The following is a 21,217-nucleotide window of genomic DNA, read 5'->3' on the forward strand; positions in this document are numbered from 1 at the left end:
TAAGGTGTCAATGTACCCTTTGTCAACATAATGTGTAAATGTAACCTTTGTCAACATAATGTGTTAATGTACCCTTCGCCAACCTAAGTGTTAATGTACCCTTTGTCAACCTAAGTGGCAATGTAACGTATGTCAACCTAAGTTGTCAATGTACCCTTTGTCAGGCTAAGTGTCAATGTACCCTTTGTTAACATAAGGTGTCAATGTACCCTTTGTCAACATAAGGTGTCAATGTCCCCTTTGTTAACCTAAGGTGTTAATGTACCCTTTGTTAACCTAAGGTGTCAATGTAAGTTTTCAATGAGTCCAATATTAAATATTAATCTAAGGTTTGATCTGATATCACTTTTAAAAGAATTTGTGAGACTTACTCACAGAAAGAAAATGATGTAAGAAATAATACAGAGAACCTTATGAAAATAGATCTCCATCTAATTTTGATAGATAAAATCTCATCATTGTTCAGATAACTACCTTTTCTTTAGTGCTTGTATCAGTTGTTGTTTGGAGGAGCTTCTCTTTAGACGTGAGAGAAGTTTTTAGCTCACTGACACTTTTCTCCAGGAGTGAACAGTCAACCAACAGCTTCTCTTTCTCCTTCTGTATACTGCTCATCTGAAAAAAATAGGAAAAATTATGCTAAAATATTGATCTTCTCCTTGACCCTATTCTGTAAATAATTAAATTTATTTTGAGTTTTAGATATTTTTAAATGCTTTAATATCTTGGGACAACTTGACACGATAATTAATATGAGGTTAGAAGGGTGAGAAAAATGATTATAAATTTGTTGTCCACAAAAACTTGAAAACCAAATTACAGTTAAACAGCATGAATACATCAGGCAAACCTCCTTGTAAATGTTAAGTTTTAGTGGCTTACCTCCCCTTGAAGCTTCTCCTGTAAGGCTGTTCCCTCAGATTTCATCTTTCCCAAATCTCCTTTCATTCCTTTGATGTCTTCTTTGTGCTTCTTCTCCATCTGAAATGTAAAGTATAATACATATTATGCATGGAGTCAGAACATCCTCTACAGTGCTATTCAAGTTTTAGTGTTTACCTTCATTTTTGTTACCCTATTCTTTTACATGAAATTTTAGGTCTCCACTTAAATGGACCAGTAGACTTCACCTTGTGCATAACATGTGGATTTAATATTTTTGGCTAGTCAAGTTTCATTTGAATTCAGAGGTAAATCATCATGGCAAAGAAAGTTGAATGTACATGGTTTGGGTTTCAAGTGTTTTATGTCCTATTAACAGGAGGTGCCAAGTATTGGTGGTGGAGGAAACATGGAGTACTTGGGGAAAAACATTGACCTTTGCCCTGTACCTGGCAACAACCTATGTAAGCCTCAAACTTGTGACCAAGTGGTGGAGGGCTAGTGATTGTAGATGACTAGACGCATTAACCATTCGCCCACTGTGGCCCCTAGTTATACATGTATATAATGAACATAGCTTTATTAACACCCTTTCATAAGTACCAGAAACAACCCATACAATGTAACTCACTAGACTTGGGATTTCAATAGATACGCTAGCCAGTCCTGTAAAATTTGATATGCTTATAATTTGTGCAGTTAAAAAAAATATTGAAAAACTTAATAAAAAAGAACACTTTAGCAAAGGACCCCTTGGTTACCCACAGTGTGGGTAAAATTTCACATGAATGATTTCGAAAAATAAATCACGATATTTCATTGTAACATGATCTGTAACGGGATGGATTACCAACCTTAGCCATCTCCTCCTCGCGCGCTGTCAGAGTAGCTGTTCTTTCTGTGAGAGACTTCTTGGTAACCTCTAATTCTTGGCTAAGTTCAAGGCAAGATTTCTCCTTCTTTTCCAGATCTGATTTCTACACCAGACAAAGAATTTAGTAGAATTCTTTACAAATCCTTTTAACATTCTTGCAGGACAACAAAATATATACTACATGGTAATTTTTTTAAAGAATCTGATGAAATTTCAAAATTTCTGGCCAGATGTTCACGTTATCTTTATTTATATCCTAGGTAAAAAAAAAAGTTTTTTTATTTTTTTATTTCAGAGTCAACGAAATGATTTCAAAAAGGAAAAAGATTAAGTGATTTAAAGAAACAATTACCACGGTATACGTATTTGTCTTAATATCATTTGTCAGATAATTTTTTTCATGACATAGTCAATTGTATAAAAAAAGTGAGAAAAACCACGGATAATAATTTCTGAACCGCTTTGAGACGACCTACGAACTAGGTTGTGATGAATTATTATTATTATTATTGATGATTATTACCATTATTATTATAAAAAAAGTTTTTTTTTAAAGAATAACAGACTCACCAAAGTGACCAGCTGCTGGTTCAAGCCTGTCATTTCCGTGGCTTGTTTTTCGACCCGAGTTTTAAGTTTTCCTATCTCTTTACCACTCGTTTTCTTAGTCTGGATAAAAATACATTCAAAATAAGAATTGTACATTCATCAATTCAAAATAATTATGTGATAACTACAAAGAGCATATTTTTTAGTCTTCAATCCTGAGATGAACAATCTTAAAATGAAATGTACATCATAAATTAACACAGCGAATGTTACAATACGTTTCTTTAGAGTCATTCAGCTGATGATGTTATTGGACAATAAACACAGTTCTTAGAAATGTTTGCCCTCCACTGTAGATCTATTATAATGCATAAGATATTTATATTAGCAAATAAATCTCCCAACTCTTGTGTCTTGTTAAGATATATTAAGACACTTTTAAAGGAATGAGATCTATGTATGTAGCTGAACTAGACTGGGTTGATCATCAGCGACCAGGTAGCTCAAATGGTAGAGCCTTGAACTAGAGTTTGGAGGGTCCCTGGTTCGGATACCAGTATGGCCGAACATTTTATTTGCTCCTGTTACAGAATTGGTCATCTTCGGGGGCGAAGACTTAGAAAAAGGAGGGAGGAATGTAGCGTAACTTGAGAGGTTCAATCGTCGTGGACCAGGTAGTACAATTGGTAGAGCGTCCATCTTGAGTTCGGAGAGTTTTGGCCATGCATTTTTTCACTCCTGTTACATGTATGTACCTCTTATTGTTTATTTCATCAATCCCAATTCTTGCCAATATTTTATACTGTAGTATAACATATCTATTTTACTATATCTGATAACGATATGAGAGTATAGGAACACCTTACCATGTCTAGGTCCTGTTCTACTTGTAGAAGTACCCTGTTTTTCTCCTCCAGGACTTTCTTGGTTGATGATAACTGGTCTTTGGCCTCCTTTAGGTCCTTCTCCGACTTATCTAAGGCTGCCAGCTATGGTTGAACATAAAAAGTAAAATCATTCAAATCTTTCCTACAGGGAACTTTGCACACTTCCTCTTAACTCTGAATTCAACACCAACAATATGCAAATGTGCTTTCAATTTTGAAATAAATAAGTTTTAATTTTTCATCTTCAGCCAACAGTTTAACTGGTTTCAAACTGTCTAGACTGATAATTATAGTCACTGGGGATGGTCCATCTGTAGGATTACTGCCCGTACTTGTGACTAGCTGACCTGGGTTTCTTCAGGATAACATGCCTGAAGTTATTTTCTGTAACGTCTCATTACAATTGGGTGATTATATTATGATTGTTAGTTTTTGTGGTTATAACTAATCATGTGTCAACTCTGAAAACCACTTTAAAATGTCCTTTCCTATAAACATGTACTACTGTATATACCTAGTTAACAAAAATAAGCCCCCTTTTCCACTTTCAAATTGGTATAAATGTATCAGGTAAAGAGTGTGTGCTTGCAATTTCCCCCCCCCCCCCCTCACTTTTCTTTTAAAAATTTCTTAACAAATGATATTTTTTTTCAATTGTTCACCTAGGGCTAGCTATAGTTGGCTCCAAAGAGCTCAATTTCTTCAAGTCCTTTTTAATTTAGCAAAAATCTTCTTTAATATAAAGCCATACCTAAAACATGTGCTAGACTTAAAACGATATAAAGTAAAAGAAAAATAAAAAAAAATCCCCGCATTAAATAATACATGTAGGGTATGTTGATTTTTTTCTTTCAAATGATATATGCAAGTGCCTTACTTTTTCTTTGTGTTGTCTGTCTAGACTGGTGTGTTGCTGAGACAACAGGGCGAACTTTTCTAGCTGTTCCTTCTGTGAAGTTTCCATGGCAACTATTTTCTCTTTTCTAGCTGCCAAATCCTTCTGTACCTGTACACCCATCAACGAAAATGTATAAAATTTCATATTGTGATCTTACTAAATTCAATTATTATCATGAAAAAAAACTCACTTAAATCAAACTATTTTTCTGTATTTTCCTGCAAAGGGTCTTGGATAGTTATGGTAAAACAGACAACACTATTGACAAATTTCCTTTATGTAATAACTTAAAATTGACAAATCCTTTATGTGATAATTTTAAAAATTATCACATTTTCTTCTGGTAAAGTTTACAAATGTACAAACATCCCATGCTTTAAATCCTGGATCACTTTTATAATAACTTGTCTTTACTTTTCAGTTACAAGTACAAAATGTACTTAAACACAAAATTTAGAAAAATGCTTGACCTCTAGATCTGTACTGACCTGGTCGACCTGAAGGCGGAGTTTATCCAGCTCCGCCCCCTTTTCCTCCACCATGTTCTGAGCTGTCTTGAGGTGGTTCTCTAGGTCAACCCTCTGACTTGTCTTGGCTGCCTCTAAACCCAGCAGAGATTCCGTCTATAATTATAAATCTTCATTCAGCAATACAATCTGTAATTCAATTCACGTTAATAAATGCTGATTTTCTGTATTTTTTCGAAGATTTATTTTTTATCCTGCTTTAATTTTTTCATATTGTTAGTTAGGGTTTTAAAATAGTTAAATCAAATATTGAAGAGCTACTAAAGCACAACTTCAGCTTTTGAATGAAAGTCTGGTCTTTATTGAGACACGAGTTACAGTCATGTGGTAGAACAAGAATGATTTGACTAGACAAACATTCCTCCCAAAAGATGGTTCTAACTTTCAAACTATTTTCAACAATTCTTATCTGTTCACCTTTTTCATTGTTAAAGAAATATCTTCAGTAAGCCCCCAACCCTCCGGAAGAGGAATGGCACAGATACAAAATGCAATATTGTATTACCTTCAGTCTGTCTTTTAGATCATTCAAAAGTTGGTAAAATCTGTCATGCTAATTTAAACCTCAAGGCTGACCAGTCATGTCTAGTATTAATCTTGACCTTGAGCACTGGTCTAAGCATTAACATTAAGCAGAAATATTGACCTTGAGTGGTATCTTTGACAATGACCTTGAACTATTTCCTTGACCTCTAGTACTAAACTTAACACTGAATACCTTTACTGTCATAACCTTGTCCTTGATTACTAACCTTGACCTTGACCTCCCCCTCCAGTGAGTGCAACCTCTGCTGAGCAGAGGTCAGCTGTTCTCCTTGTTCCTCTAATGTTGCATGTAACTTCTGACCTTTGTCCTCTGTTGCCTGTAATTGACCTTTGACCTCAGTGATTTGCTTATGTAAACTTTCAACTTTGACTTCATTATCGGCGGTCTGTGTCTGTAGCGTCTGCTCCAAAGTGGTCAGTTTCTCTTGTATCATTTCCTGAAGTGAGAATAATGTGTAATATGAAAAGGATTACAGTAGTCTACATACAAAAGTATGTACCATGGTACTAACTTATCCATAAATTCACCAAAGTTTGATAAGATCACCTAGGTTTGACAGTTTTAGTGAGAATACCACAATTTTAAACTTGGACATGTACTGTGTTAAGTTATGAAGTTAGCTTTTAAATTTTTTGAAACCTTACCTTTTCTTGTTTTAACTGAATGATGACGGTCTCTGTTCCCTCTCCGGCTTCTATCTGTAATCAAATAATTCATCAAACAGTTAACATACCGTATGTTTATTTAATATTCAGTGTTTGAAAATATGAATTAGATATTTACATATTACATTTTGTATATAGATTGGTGGTTTTGTAATACTTTTAATACATTAATTTTTGTGGGTTTTTAATTTCCTTGATTTCGTGGGTAATCTAGATCTTCATCCACAAATTCATAGATCCACGACGTAATTACAAGTTTGACATAAAGCAATTTTCCATATGAGTGGGTGCTCGTAATCCACAAATCATGTACCCATGGAATGTTTTTTTTGTTGGGAAACCACGAAATTTTGGCCCCATGAAAATATTTGATTTCAGAGTATACTAGGTTATGGTAAAATATTATTTTACTTGACCTTGGCTATGAGGTCAGTCCTCTCAGTCTCCAGCCTGGTCAGTTCCTCTTTACTGGAGGTCACCTGGTTCTCTAGTGATGTGATCTTCTCCTCCCTGAGAGCAGATCAAACAGATTTTTATAAGTATATCTTGGTCAAAAATTGACTGCAGAGTGGGTTTTTTTTAGAGAAAGATTTTATTTATAAAAATTCCAAAATATATCAATTAAGATAATATGAATATTTCATCAATCACAAAACTTTTATATATATTTAAACTTTACTGATATGGTTTGGAAAGCAATGAACTTTCAGTTTAATATAAAATATTGGTGGTGAAGTAATATGCTTGTTAGCATAGGTACAGTAATACTATGGAGAAAAAAATGGGTGATGAAAACTACATTTAGTTACATCATTCTCCCAAATCATGTGACTGAAAAGTACAATCAACTGATACAAGTCATAACCCATTTAATTTGACATATACTACAAGATGTACTTGAAATGAAGGGATGTCATACTTTCAAGCCAGAGAAGCAGTGACCTACTTTGAATTGACTTTCCTCTGCTCCTCCTGTAGTAGCGACTCTTTCTCTCTCAAGGTTGTCTTCAGCTCATCATTTGCGGAACACTGAGGAGGGATAACTAACAGTTAAGTCTAGGTATACTGTATGTAGATTTTCTTCAACAAGATTCATCAGTTTGGAAATATGTGATATCAAAGTTTTTCTTTCTACACAAACAATGTACATATTTAATGTGTCGCAATATTTCAAGACCAACTGAAACATACATAAAGGAATATCCATCATTTGGATCGCCCAGTCTACATTTAACTTTGTGATGGCATAACTGATTTTTTTTCTTCAAATGGGAAAATATAGGGCTCAATAATGTACACTTTGATTAAAAGTGCCAACAATCACAAAATTAGATTTTTATCATCTTTGGCTGTGTTATACCTATAGACTCACATTGAAACACAGATTCTAAATATAATATATAAATGTTACTATTAAAGATCTACTGGTAACTTTTTGCTTTCCATTTACAACCACTGATTTTGACTTAATTTTGTTTAGCCGTGTTGTCCTGAAAATATGATCATTTTTTTATGACTGACCTCTTGTTGGTAATGCTGCGTCATACTAGACAACTGCTGCTGTAAACCGTCCAGCTCTGAAGACCGAGTTTCTCCGCTGGACTGTTCCTGAAAATGTATAAGGTAAACAGTTTGATATGCATAATTAACTTGGTTCGGTTTGTTTGGGTTTAAAGTCCTATTAACAGCTATGGTCATTGAATGATGTGCCAGGTTTAGGTGTTGAAGGAAAGCCGGAGCTAGCGGAGAAAAACCACAGACCTGCGGCCAATACCTGGCGACTGCCCAATGTAGGTCTCAAACCTGCGACCCAGGGGTGGAGGGCTAGTGGTAGCAGAATGTCAGACGCCTTAACCACTCAGCCACCACATCAATTTTAGTAAATGAAGTTAATCCTCATTTATCCAGCTCCCACTAAGCCATTATTAGTGTCTAGGCACCACTTAACCATATGTCCCACTACACAGCCTCATAAATCCAGCCACTGCCAATGCAATCCATTTGTCCATCTATCCACAAAGTTTTTAAGGGGTTTCAGATTGGCACTTTCCTATACAAAAATGTCCCAGTAACTCAGCTGCACCATACAATTTACTTAGCCACTTTTACTTAGCTTAAAAGTGGTTGCATTATTGAGGCAATATCAAAAACAAGCTCTTCAGCACAATACTTCAATTGTTGTCAATTCTGTTACATCATTTTCCTCTCATTAAAATGTAAACACAAGATATCCCCTGTAACAAATCAAAGGGGTTCAGGTTGGGAAAGTGACCTGCCCCCTGATGTCAACCAAATATTTTCAATACAAATTTGACATATTTCATCTCCAGGGAAGCTTACCTTTTCAAGCTCCAGTTTGAGGTTGTTACACATTTGCTCCTTTTGGTGCAAGAGTTCTTGTGATTGTGACTTATGGTCAGTCAGCTGTTTCTCTAGTTCAGAGATGTTGGCTTCCTTGTCATGGACAGTCTGTAACGTCTACAACAGATGGCACAAAAACCACACATTCAAAACACCATTTAATATGAACTTGAAAATAGTTTTACCTTAAAAAGTTAATTATCAATGTTCAATATATTTTAACACAATACTATACATGTATTATCTTTCACATATTATTTAAATGAAAAACAAAATCTTCTAAATTATCAGGTAAATTCACCATGTAAGTAATATATTTCAATAATTAATTAAGAAATCAATGATACTATACATAACCTTATTTATGTAATAGGAATACTAGAACAAAGCACCAAACTAGTAACTGTACCTGTGTCAACTCTTCCTCGGCGTCCTTGACCTTGACCTTACTCTCTTCTAGGTTCTGATTAGTCAAGGTCAATTCTGACTCACGCCTGTCCAGGGCTACCTGGAGATCTGAAATCTGATTGGCTTTCTCAAGCAGCTGTTCCTGTATGGTGCTGCTTTGTTCCTTTCCCTGATAAAACCCCCAAAGATAATAGTATACAGTACATAAAAAACCTGCTTCATGAGAAGTCACTCAGAATTTGAAATTCATATTCTAAATCTTGCATAAATATGGTAATTGTTTTTGTTTTTCAAAATTTCAAATAAATATTGATTGTAGCATGTTTGGAATTCATACAAAAATTATTATGACTTTTATATGAATTTCTCAGAGATAATAATTATATGATAACATCACAAACTCATTCACCCCTAAAGTCACATTTGAACCTCACCAAATCAATGACTTGGCAAGTCCAGTTTAGATATGTAGGGGTGAATGAGTTAATACTGAAAAGTTGGTATGGAGATTTACATCACAGACTGAAATAAATACTAGAAAAATACGTTTTTCATTACTGGGTAAATAATACAGAGGGATACCAGCATTCGCCCATTGAATGATCATGGAATGTTGCTGGCATCATGAAAACAAAGTCACATCCCTGATGGCCTGGTTAACGTCTCAACTAGTACTCTCCAGCACTTTTCAATATTTATATATAAATTAAAAACTTTGCATGCAATAAATATAACCATACAAAATCTAAGATCCAAAGCCGATGCAGGCACAACCATGGACTATGGGATCATGTATTCCTTGCTTTAATTCTGGAGAATGAATTGATTTGATGTTGCCCTATACTTACTGAAAGCAAGTCCGTCTGTAGCTGTATGTACTGTTCATCCTTCTGTCTGAGCTTGGTCTGAGCAGTCGATAAGTCATCGGTCACAGAGTCAAGGTCACCTTGGAGCTTCACAACCTCTGCATCCTTGATCTCTGTCTTCTTCTCAGCCTCCTCCAGCTTCTGTGTTACCTGAAGTGACATCAAAATCAAATGATCTCAACAATCACTCAGTACATGTTTCTGTAGCATGCATCATATAAAATATGGTATGTTTTTTTATAATACTGAAGCATTCTTGAATTACAATTCACTGTATCAAGTTTGTGACTTCTCCAAAAATACACTTTTTTTTATCTAATTTGATCTTTTAGGAATCTTTTATACATTGCAAAACATGTACAACTCACAGTATATATTCTATACTTAGTCATATGAGACTGAAATGTGTATTCCTGGGTTATATTAATACTAGAAATACACTGCTTTCATTTAAACAGATCATATGTAAGACTACACATACCCTTCTCCCATTCTCAAAGGGACATAAAAATAAAAAAAATTGAGAAAGAATGTATTTGATGTTACTCGTACTACCCACTGAATGGAGGTCTGACTGAAGCAAAGCGTACTCTTCCTCCTTCTGCCTGAGCTGGGTCTGAGTGGTTGCTAGGTTACCACTTACAGAGTCAAGGTCACCTTGGAATTTCACAACTTCTGCATCTTTGACCTCTGTCTTCTTCTCAGTCTCCTCCAGTTTCTGTGTTACCTGAGATGTCCAACAATGGATTACATAAACTCTTATTCAAAAATTTACTGAGCCTTTCTTAATCAATCTAGCATATCAAAAACGTTCTTGGTTGTTTTAAAAATATTGAAAATGCCTAAAAACAATCAATTCACATGTATCAAATTTAAGATTATCATAAAGATTCTTTTTAATTGATTTTTTATGCCATTAAACATTAACACTACACAACAACAATGCAAAACATATACACCTTACAATGCACATTCAGAACATGTACTGATTATTAAGGAGATGTATATCAATGACTTTATAAGTCAATGGAAGAAATAAACAACTGTCTTCCATATGAAAAATCAATAACCTTTAATACCAATTTAACATGAAATCTTCATTAATTTCATATACCAGATAACTCATGTAATGAGGAACTAATAAAAGACCGAATTAGTTAAAGTTAACTATCAACATATTATAAGTCTGTTTTTAAGAAACTTGTAACAGTACAAGTTACCAGCCAAATCCATATATTGTACATAAGCTTAAGGTAAGGTTCGAGGCATTGGCACTTTGGTGGTATGAAGAAAAAGCAAGTTCAACAAACTAGAGAGAGAACATTCCTTGTAAAGTAAGACTTGATCATCCATATACATGTATACCCACTGCTCTTCTGTAGAAATAGCAACAAAGGTTATTTCATTGTCCTATAATAGATAGGCCCAACTCCTTTTAATTTTGAGTCAGGTATTATATAATGTTGGCTTCCCCGGGATTATTACAGGATATATACGTTACATATCTAACAATGTAAGAAAACTACAAATTCACCACTGCACAAACTTGTAAACCTGTGGCATCAGAGCTATACATAGTATCACTCCAATCCTAGGTCACTTTGGTAAAAAAACATGCATTTACACTATTAAAGACTTCTGAAAAAGCATAGATTTGTTTTGAAATTAATGGATCTGGTGTTGCTATCTTTACCTACCGAGAGGTGATCTGACTGAAGCTGTGTGTACTCTTCCTCCTTCTGCCTGAGCTGGGTCTGAGTGGTTGCTAGGTTACCACTTACAAAGTCAAGGTCACCTTGGAGCTTCACAACCTCTGCATCCTTGACCTCTGTTTTTTTCTCAGCCTCCTCCAGTTTCTGTGTTACCTGCCAGTGACAGCAAATCAACACATACAATTTTAACTACCTAATTTCTGTTTTATGTCTTAAATAACCTGCAGCTAATATTTATTAAACTTGAGAACAGTAGATTGTACTAAGTTGAAATATTGCTATGTAATATCATGGAAATATTGCCCTAGATATATTAAAACATTCATTTGGAGACAATTTTTCATGCTTTTACCATGCAGTTGTATTTAATTTCAGTTTTTGCTACCTACTCAGTCTGAAACAATAAATGTCAGTTTCACCTCTGACCCATGATTTTACATGCTGAACCTATCCTGTAAGTAAATGACATATGACCCATTATTTGACCTACCGGTATCCTGTGAGGCCTGACCTTAACCCATTATCAGACCTACGGGTATTTAATAATTGATCTGTGACAAATATTTCACCTATCTTTGACCTATCATTTAGTAACTGATCTATGACCCATTATTTGACCTATTTAGTAATTGACTTCTGACCCATTCATGCACTTAATTTATCCTGTAAGTAAATGAACTCTGACCTGCTTGCATTTTTCCTGTAGTTGTTTGATCTCCTCCTCCTTGTCCTTGACCGTGCTGGTCAGTTCCTCCTTACTTCCCTCTAAGTTGGACATAGAAGACTTCAACCTGACAAATAGTATAGAATGCATCATTTTTATCACTTTTATTATCCTTTTTAACACTTTAATAAAAAAGATACCAACTTTGTCAACACCAAGTACTTCCAGTACTAATATAGGAGAAAACAATGATTTCAAAAATAGTTTTAATAATTCTGAAGATGAGACTTTATAAATTCTCCATTGTATGATAAAATACTGTTAATAACTGAAAGTCTCGCTTTTTTCACCCTGGACTCTTTCAAAATGTCATAAATCCCTCTAATAGATATCTAATTGACCTCAAAAATTTACATAATAATTAAACAATCATGTATTTAAAACTTTAAACCCCATGTTGTATCTAATTAAATAACCTCTAGAGCAATAATGGTCAGAAAATATAATTCAGTCAAAAAGCGTTTTTATTTTTTTTCACTAGATCACGTTTTTTCTACTGGAATGAAATCAATTGAAAAGTCTGAATACCAATGATGTAATATATGATTGTCAAATGACGAAAGTATTTTTTACTGTATGGATGATAAATTTCAAATTCAATATCTACACTGAGTTCTTCCCTCAGTATTAAGTCACCTTCAGCAATGGTTATTCATCTAATCAATAGTATTGGTTATTCATCTAATCAATAGTATTGGTTATCCATCTAATCAATAGTATTGGTTATCCATCTAGAAGTACTGAAATGGCTGAACAATTTGAATCAAGTAACACTGCATGCCTTATAATCTCAAAAAGAACAATTCAATGATGCATTATGATTAATATTTTCCCATATATACACAAAATTTCCACAGCATGAAATCATAGTTGTATACAGTAACAGTTATATGCCACATCAACTCACTGGTGTATTTCCTCCAAACGAGGGGCTGCTCCGATCTGAGACTCCAAACTTTTTATTTTTGTCTCTGACCTGTGTAAAAGGAAACAAAATTGTATGATACAACCTTTTTATCAAAGCTTTAAAGCAAAAGTTAATATTTTTACCAAATTTGAATCGATATCTTTATCATTATTTCCTTATTTAGTTAAAATACTAAATTTCCATGCTCACTCTTCGAACTTTGCCTGAAGAGCCTTGTGTTCCCTCTGTAGGTTGTCCCGTTCACGCTCCGTCGCCTGCGACACGTTGTCCATGAGAGTCTGTACGGAGATCAGCTCCTCCTTCAGTACCATGACATCCTCCACACCTGGCCTGTACAAGTTGTAAGAGGGCATACACTAGAAACTTGTTTTGTTTTTTTCTAAAAAAACATATGTTTACCCTAATTGGACAATATGGATATTTGCAGCTTTTTTGTTTGTTTTAAAAGAGATGAATGTGTAAGAATAAAAAATATGGTATGTAAACACTAAATCATTAAACTTTTACCAAGAATACTAGAACAGGAAGTCAGTGACGGGTGATGAAGATATACTAATTTTCATGAAGAAAAATGTAAAAAAAAAAGCATAAATATACAAACTGATTTTTTTTTTTACTTCACTTTGCAAAAATATTACAATTTTTTTTAGTTAATTAACTTGAAGTCAGGAGGTATAACTGATATAAAATGCTGTGATGTTTTTTAAATACATGTTTATTATTACATACTCTTGTATTTATAGCAATTTATGGTTTGGAATTACTGAGTTGACTGTTGATAAAGGCCAGCTTAGTATCACAATATACACTTACAATACACACACTTCAGGGTAAAACAATATTAATTATATAACCTACCTCTGTGCCAGCTGGATCTCCAAACTCTGATTCTGGTTAGTCACGGTTTCTATTTGTTGCTGCAGAAAACAAGATCCGACAATTTCGATCAGTTCCACCCAAGATCATAAATATAACAGAAACACATTTCTGGACGTTTAAATTTACTATGTTGAATATTTTACAGAACTGTGAAGAAATTCTTTTGGATTATAAATATAGACTGTATTTGTTTTACTACAATTATGAAATAAATTATTTCAACTTATATTAATCACTCTTTGGCTCGGATGTTTGCGTTGGAGATCTGAAAATAACAGGAAACCGGAGAACCCGGAGAAAACCCATGTGGTTTTGTAGTCGAACTCCAGCCGCCTTGAATTGGTGAAAGGCGATTGTGTTAACCACTGCGCCACCCCGGGCACCCAATCTGTCCAGAATTACAAATATCACAACTAATTTCCCTCTGTCATCGTTTGTACATAAGCATCAGTTCAAGGATTGTGTAATATATATAGTAAGAAATAGAGTACATAAATCATATTATATATTTCATTTGCTCTGTCAAATTTGAAAACTTTTTTATTCTGATTTTTTTGTTCCCTACATTGTTTGGTTTAGACAGGTTTCACTATTTCTTTAATGCTCCTCAATGAGTATATATAAAGTCTCCCTTTTGAGCTTTACCTTCAGCGTTAGGATGTGGTCCTCTAAAGCTGATCTTTGACCTTCGACCTCATCAGCTTTGGCTTTCACTGATACTAAGTCACCTGCCTAAAATGGAGTAAAAACAAAACTTTTAATTTCTTTTTAAAGATAAATACATGTAAAAACAAATTTTGCTGTAGAAGAACTTGGCTTCTATTGTACACAGTGATATGAGCAAATATCAGACTTAATTTAATAGTCACAAATCTTGATATATTCAAGGTAAGAACCATCAACACATTTCCCATTAAAGAATGCAGGAAATATGCTGATGGTTCTCAAAATGGTATGTAAGCTTAACAAAATATTTCTGATGATTTGTTTTGGGTTTCATCAATTATAGTTTAGAAGTTCTAAACATTTCACAGACGATAAAACTATTCAAAAATATGTAAGATACAAAATGTAATTTGGTATGAAACATAACAGCATTAAATTCTTGGGTACATGTACACATTTTGTGCTAGTTTTACAAACAGTTCTGATAATGGATGGAATCAATCTATATATAGTCGACCCTGAGAATATGCAAAACAAATTGCAATGAAATGCACTTAAAGACAAGCCAAAAATTCCTTCAAAAGATTGTCCAAACTCATCTGTTCAGAGCAGATTAAGATTTTAACATTTACAGCTACGCTATAGTGTGAGGTGAGCCCTACCAGTTCTCCTGACTTTGACCGTAGTCGATCACGCTCTGTCGTAACATTCTCAGAATTGGCCGTCAACTCGGCAATCTTGGACTGTAGATGGTGCACCTCAGAACTCACTACAGATATAAATCATTTTGTTACATATCATTATATCATATATCAACAGCTACTATCAGATACTGGGCTAAGTCCATAGCATTATTATGTGGTGTGGAAACCCACCATCAGATACAGGGGCGACAACTAAATATGTTTCTAGTGTGTAAAAGCAGGATTTTCAAAGTCACTACCATACATCAGACAATAGCCAAAGTGATATACAAGAATTACGCGTAGTTATATGTGTCGCCTGTCCCGCTTTGTCAATATAATAAGCATTTGACATAGTACATAAGGAACGGACCTAAACGCAAAATCATAACATTGATTTTTTTTTAAAGTGCAGAAATTTCAGGTTTTTATCCGAAAAAGTGCAGAAATCCATGAAATGTTTTTAGAGTAGTAGGCTCTACTACCCATGATACATCTATGATTGAGGTTTGGTTGGTAAAGCTTTGTCAGAAACAGAGCTAAACGTAAAACCTTAACATTGTTGACGCCACCGTCGCCGTCGGAAAAGCAACGCCTATGTGTCTTTCCGACATCCGTCGTAGGCGACACAAAAACCAGGTAAATTTTCGTTTTTTTGATATTTTTACAAATCAGCATGTATTGGCTTTTCTACCATAAACTAAGTAACTACCAAAGTCTTTCTTGATCTTCACTTTGTTATATTCCTTGTACATTTCAATGTACATTATACATGCATGCATGTAAACAGATTTTTTTTTTTGTAAAGTGAGGCAGAATAAATGTTCTCACACATAGAACAATTAACACATTACTCACATAGTGTCCTACTTTCCTCTGAACCCCTCAGTTGTAACCGGCACATCTCCAGCTCAGCTCGCTCCTGTAATATACACACACATTGTCACCAACCAAACTAGAGTTATCTCCCTTGTGGTGTTTCAGTAGGTGTTGCTACATTACATGTTAATAATTTAATCCCGATTAGGAGCGACTTTCCTTGGTCAATATCGTTTCAAAATAAATATGGTTAGTTTAATTACGACTTTTTTTTATTGGGGCTTATTGCTAACAAAATAATAACCCAAAATGTACATACATTCTGTATGTGACAGTTATTTTATGCACTAAACAGATATTCTAAAAATCAATTGTTTCATTTTGTCTATTTGCAAAAAATACAATTCCTAATATCAGAATGACTGTATAAATCTAGTCACACTACTACATGTCTAAATGTAACCATGGTTACCTGGGCTGACAGAGGTATGTTTGGTGTAGTTCCCGGTTCAGCTGTTTTCTCCAATTCCTTTTTGAGCTGTTCTGTGTACCAGCGCTCTTCTTTTAAGGACGTTCTCAGGTCATCTATCTCCTGTCTCATTGCTAAAACATCTCCGTCCCTGCAAAATAGTTGGACATATTATACAACAGGGAACAAATAGGATGCTTGTGAATATACTGGTTGAAAACAGTTTAGAAGGCGCAAAAATATTCCATGGTAAATGAGCGCACTTAGACCAAAATTGTGCCATCTTTATAAGCAGGGCTAAACATGCACAGTTTCGGAGTCATATGACAAATTAATAACAATAGATAAAGAATAATGTATGTTTCTTTCACTCATGTATTAAATTTTACAACATATCCTAAAGTATATGATGATTGTGTAATTTTACATTGTTTTATGTAACAATTACTGCAAACTTGAGATCGTCAAAAATTTTGGGTTTTCCCAGGCACTTCCAGATGCCTCGATATGCACATTCTGAATTTTCCAGAGATCAGCCTTGGTTCAGAGATCAGAGCCTGTCATTTTATTTCAGGTTCAGTCTGTGAAACAGTTGAACTTGGTACACAAAAGCAGCCATATAAATTATATTTGTCAATTCAAAACTATACTAATGAACCTTGTATTATGATACAGGATTTATACAATCCATGATACAGCCCATCTATTCTTTCTAGGTCTATGATCATAATCATGTATCAGACATCACATAGGCTGAAAAAATTAAGTACCATACGGTACGCTATACAGTAATTAAAAGTTCTGGGATACCTGAACATCAATTTAGATAAGAATTTGTTTAAGGTCCTGTTAGAAATCATTTTATAGGCATTGGAGTCCTGTTAGATTTCATTTTAAAGGCACTGGAGTAGGTCACATTACCTGTTCTCTGAGAAGGCTGGCTTATCATCATCGTGGGCGGAGTCAAAGTGGGCTTGCAGTTCTTCTGGTGATGGGAGGGACTTCTTACAGATAGGACAGAGGAACCCCTCCTACAGGTAAACAAAAACTTACACATGCTAAAATTCTGCTGTTTATATCTGCATTTTCATATTTTTTTCAGTGTAGACATCTTGCAAATAAACAAGAACAAGAGGCCCAATGGGCCTGCATCGCTAACCTGGTCTAAATCTCACACTTGTAACCTTAAAAGTGATCTAAAATAAAGCTACAGGCAAAATATCAGTATTTATGACTTTATGTCATTCAAAAGAACTTGCTAAAAGAATAAGGTCATTACGTTGAACAAATGTTATAACCCTTCATCTCAGGATGCAACTTGCAAAATATCACCACCCAATTCTTTTGTTTATTAAGATTAGGTCATTTAAATGTTTATACATATTTGACCAAATGTGACCTTGAAAGTAGGTCAAGGTTATTCAAACTAAAAAGCTTGATAGCCCTTTATCCAAGCATGCTACTTGCTAAATATCACTATTCTGGGCCTCATGGTTATCAGGAGAAGTCATTTAAAGATTTTAAACAAATTTGACTCCTGTGACCTTAAATATAAGTCAAGGTCATTCACTTTAACAAAGTTAGAAGCCCTTGATCCCAGCATGATACTGACCAGATATCAACATTCTAGGCCTGATGTTTATTCAGAAGAAATTATCTAAAGATTTTAACGTATTTGACCCCTGTGACCTTGAATATGGGTGAAGGTCATTTGTTTGAACAAACTAGGTAGCCTTTCATCCCAGTTTGCTTCTGGCCAAATATCATCACCCTAGGCCTTGCAATTATTATGAAGAAGTTGTTTAAAAGTAAAATATTGACGCTGGACGCTGCACCACGGCATAAGCTCACTTGGCCCTTCGAGCCAGGTGAGCTAAAAACAATGCTATATTTAAAAAAAAAATCAAATTCATGAAGGAACAAGTTGTTGTCAACTTAAGGTAGAAAATCACTTATCATATTATTATTGCAGTACAATTGTAGTACAATACATAATAAACTGTATAAATACCCCTTGTGATTCCTCCGGTTTAGCTTGACCTTCTGCATGCTCCTTGTCAAAATGTGCTTGGAGAGCTTCTGGTGATGTCAAAGCTTTCATGCATAGTGGACATATAAAACCCTGAAGCATACCGAATGAATGATGAATATGGCACACATATAAAACCCTGAAACATGTTGAATGAATGATTATTATAACGCACATACAAAACCATGAAACATACCGAATGGATATTAAGTATATAGCTGACAATTATAAAACTCTGAAACATAATGAATGGAGTTGAACATAGCAGACAATTATACAAAAAATAAACAGGGTGGACATATATAAAACCCTGAAGAATACCAAATAATTGGCAAATATTTTGGTTATATAAAACCTTAAAAAAACTTGCAAACATCTTCAACAATATATCCAACAGATATTAAAATATAATGATGGGAAGTTAAAAATAACTCTCTCTGAAACTTCTTAAATGTACCACCACAGTAACTAGTTTTACCAGCAGCCATAACTTGTAGCTACCTGTATCATCATCTTTATTTACCTGTCTCTTTGACTTGTAACTACCTGTATCATCATCTTTATTTACCTGTCTCTTTGACTTGTAATTACCTGTATCGTCATCTGTATTTACCTGTCTCTTTGACTTGTAATTACCTGTGCTCCAGCAACTGCATCTACCTGTTTCTTGGACTTGTAATTACCTGTGTTTTTACCCTCTGTATTTACCTGTCTTTTGGACTGGTAATTACTTTTGTTTCATCCTCTGTATACCTGTCTCTTGGATTTGTAATTACCTGTGCTCCAGCATCTGCATCTGTATCTACCTGGCTGTTGTTGCCACTGCCAAAGGAGAAGAACTTGTTTGGGGAGGAGGTGGAGGAGGAGGAAGGCTGTAAGCAGACAAATGCAATGGTTTGACATGTGATTAAGGCAAGTTAATGATTTGACATGTGATTAAGGCAAGTTAATGGTTCGACGTGTGATTAAGGCAAGTTAATGGTTTGACATGTGATTAAGGCAAGTTTATGGTTTGACATGTGATTAAGGCAAGTTAATGTTTTGACATGTGATTAAGGCAAGTTAATGGTTTGACACGTGATTAAGGCAAGTTAATGGTTTGACATGTGTTTAAGGCAAGTTAATGGTTTGACATGTGATTAAGGCAAGGTAATGGTTCGACATGCGATTAAGGCAAGTTAATGGTTTGACGTGTGATTAAGGCAAGTTAATGGTTTGACATGTAATTAAGGCAAGTTAATGGTTTGACATGTGAGTAAGGCAAGTTAATGGTTTGACATGTGATTAAGGCAAGATAATGGTTCGACATGTGATTAAGGCAAGTTAATGGTTTGACATGCGATTAAGGCAAGTTAATGGTTCGACATGTGATTAAGGCAAGTTAATGGTTTGACATGTAATTAAGGCAAGTTAATGGTTTGACATGTGAGTAAGGCAAGTTAATGGTTTGACATGTGATTAAGGCAAGTTAATTGTTTGACATGTGATTAAGGCAAGTTAATGGTTCAACATGTGATTAAGGCAAGTTAATTGTTTGACATGTGATTAAGGCAAGTTAATGGTTTGACACGTGATTAAGGCAAGTTAATGGTTCGACATGTGATTAAGGCAAGTTAATTGTTTGACATGTGCTGTAATGTGCAATGGTTTGAAAATTGCGAAGACAAGTTTGAAGGCTTTATTTAAAGGCAAGTGTACTTAATAAATACATACTGTATATAGCATAGTTAAGCCTATAGCAACCAGTTATTCAGAAATTTATCAGATTTGATATGACATTGACTGATTTAAAGATTAATGCTACATCATGATCACTGTGCAAAAGAGTACTGTACAGATATAACACATTACTGTGAGAAAAGAGTTCCACTCACAGGAACTTGTAAAACATTTCTATGAAAGGTAATCAACACCAGGTATCAGGCCTTGTTATTTAATTCAGGATTTGTTTTTTAAGTACACATATATACATACCCTTAAAACACTCTGGTAATTCAGATATTATACATGAAGCTAACAAGATTTGAAGGGAGATAACTTTAAAACAAGAGGCCCAGAGGGCCTGTATCGCTCACCTGGATATGCCCAGCAAGTTTATGTATGGTTATGGGGTGGGGATCTCAACTGTTTCCAAGCTGTGACTCAGAAACTAGGTCCCTAGGGTTGTGGTCAGACCCCAGGATCAATTCTAATATCATGACTGCATTTGTCTCTTTTTGCCCAGCATTTGTATATATAGTTTTGGGGTGGGGATCTCAACCGTTTCAAAGTTATGACCCTGGGGTTATGTCTGCAAGGGTGGGGCAGACCCTTGGGTCAATTCTAATATCATGACTGCATTCGTCTCTTTATGCCCAACAATTGTATATATAGTTTGGGGGTGGGGATCTTAACCGTTTCAAAGTTATGACCAAGGGGTTAAGTCTCCAAGGGTGGGGCCAGACCCTAGAGCCATCCTGGAAGCAAATGTGCATTCCTCTCGTTATACTCAGCAGTTGTATCAATGGTAATATGGTGGGGATCTCAACCATTTCAAAGTTAAAAAAAATTGGCCCCACCCCTTAGCCCGGGGGGTCAGCCCCACCATTTGTACAAATTTGAATCCCTGCCTCCCATGAACGCTTCCGACCAAATATGATCAAAATCCATGGTATAGTTTTACGGAAGAAATCGTTTATAGCAATATAGCCAAATTGCCCCCTTTTGGCCCCGCCCTCAGCCCCCTGGGGGGTCAGCCCCACCATTTGTACAATTTTGAATCCCCACCACCTAGGGATGCTTCCATTCAAATATGGTTGATATCTATCTCTTAGTTCCAGAGAAGAAGTCGCTTAAAGCAATATA

At 35.0% G+C, this 21,217-nt stretch overlaps 1 protein-coding gene across 5 annotated transcripts in view; it reads right to left on the minus strand.

Annotated features, from left to right (window-relative positions):
- The window catches only part of LOC110461706 (early endosome antigen 1-like), a 46,439-nt gene that overhangs the window by 21,683 nt on the left and 3,539 nt on the right, over positions 1 to 21,217 (minus strand). For 4 of the 5 annotated variants that reach the window (XM_021515319.1, XM_021515321.1, XM_021515318.1 and 1 more), the window contains 28 exons: positions 19,150 to 19,245; positions 18,356 to 18,466; positions 17,266 to 17,375; positions 16,348 to 16,495; positions 15,915 to 15,978; positions 15,036 to 15,142; positions 14,353 to 14,439; positions 13,687 to 13,745; positions 13,018 to 13,158; positions 12,808 to 12,876; positions 11,862 to 11,967; positions 11,162 to 11,329; positions 10,024 to 10,191; positions 9,447 to 9,614; positions 8,600 to 8,767; positions 8,170 to 8,307; positions 7,351 to 7,437; positions 6,776 to 6,858; positions 6,246 to 6,339; positions 5,809 to 5,862; positions 5,370 to 5,600; positions 4,579 to 4,713; positions 4,070 to 4,198; positions 3,172 to 3,294; positions 2,327 to 2,425; positions 1,737 to 1,859; positions 883 to 981; positions 475 to 615 (listed from right to left, as the gene is read on the minus strand). In XM_021515319.1, the coding sequence (XP_021370994.1) occupies positions 475 to 615; positions 883 to 981; positions 1,737 to 1,859; positions 2,327 to 2,425; positions 3,172 to 3,294; positions 4,070 to 4,198; positions 4,579 to 4,713; positions 5,370 to 5,600; positions 5,809 to 5,862; positions 6,246 to 6,339; positions 6,776 to 6,858; positions 7,351 to 7,437; positions 8,170 to 8,307; positions 8,600 to 8,767; positions 9,447 to 9,614; positions 10,024 to 10,191; positions 11,162 to 11,329; positions 11,862 to 11,967; positions 12,808 to 12,876; positions 13,018 to 13,158; positions 13,687 to 13,745; positions 14,353 to 14,439; positions 15,036 to 15,142; positions 15,915 to 15,978; positions 16,348 to 16,495; positions 17,266 to 17,375; positions 18,356 to 18,466; positions 19,150 to 19,245 (3,306 nt within the window). The remainder of the gene's footprint in view (positions 1 to 474; positions 616 to 882; positions 982 to 1,736; positions 1,860 to 2,326; positions 2,426 to 3,171; positions 3,295 to 4,069; positions 4,199 to 4,578; positions 4,714 to 5,369; positions 5,601 to 5,808; positions 5,863 to 6,245; positions 6,340 to 6,775; positions 6,859 to 7,350; positions 7,438 to 8,169; positions 8,308 to 8,599; positions 8,768 to 9,446; positions 9,615 to 10,023; positions 10,192 to 11,161; positions 11,330 to 11,861; positions 11,968 to 12,807; positions 12,877 to 13,017; positions 13,159 to 13,686; positions 13,746 to 14,352; positions 14,440 to 15,035; positions 15,143 to 15,914; positions 15,979 to 16,347; positions 16,496 to 17,265; positions 17,376 to 18,355; positions 18,467 to 19,149; positions 19,246 to 21,217) is intronic. The other variant, XM_021515322.1, reaches the window with a different exon arrangement.

Source organism: Mizuhopecten yessoensis, unplaced genomic scaffold (genome assembly GCF_002113885.1).
Source record: "Mizuhopecten yessoensis strain PY_sf001 unplaced genomic scaffold, ASM211388v2 scaffold10651, whole genome shotgun sequence".
Lineage (NCBI taxonomy): Eukaryota > Metazoa > Mollusca > Bivalvia > Pectinida > Pectinidae > Mizuhopecten > Mizuhopecten yessoensis.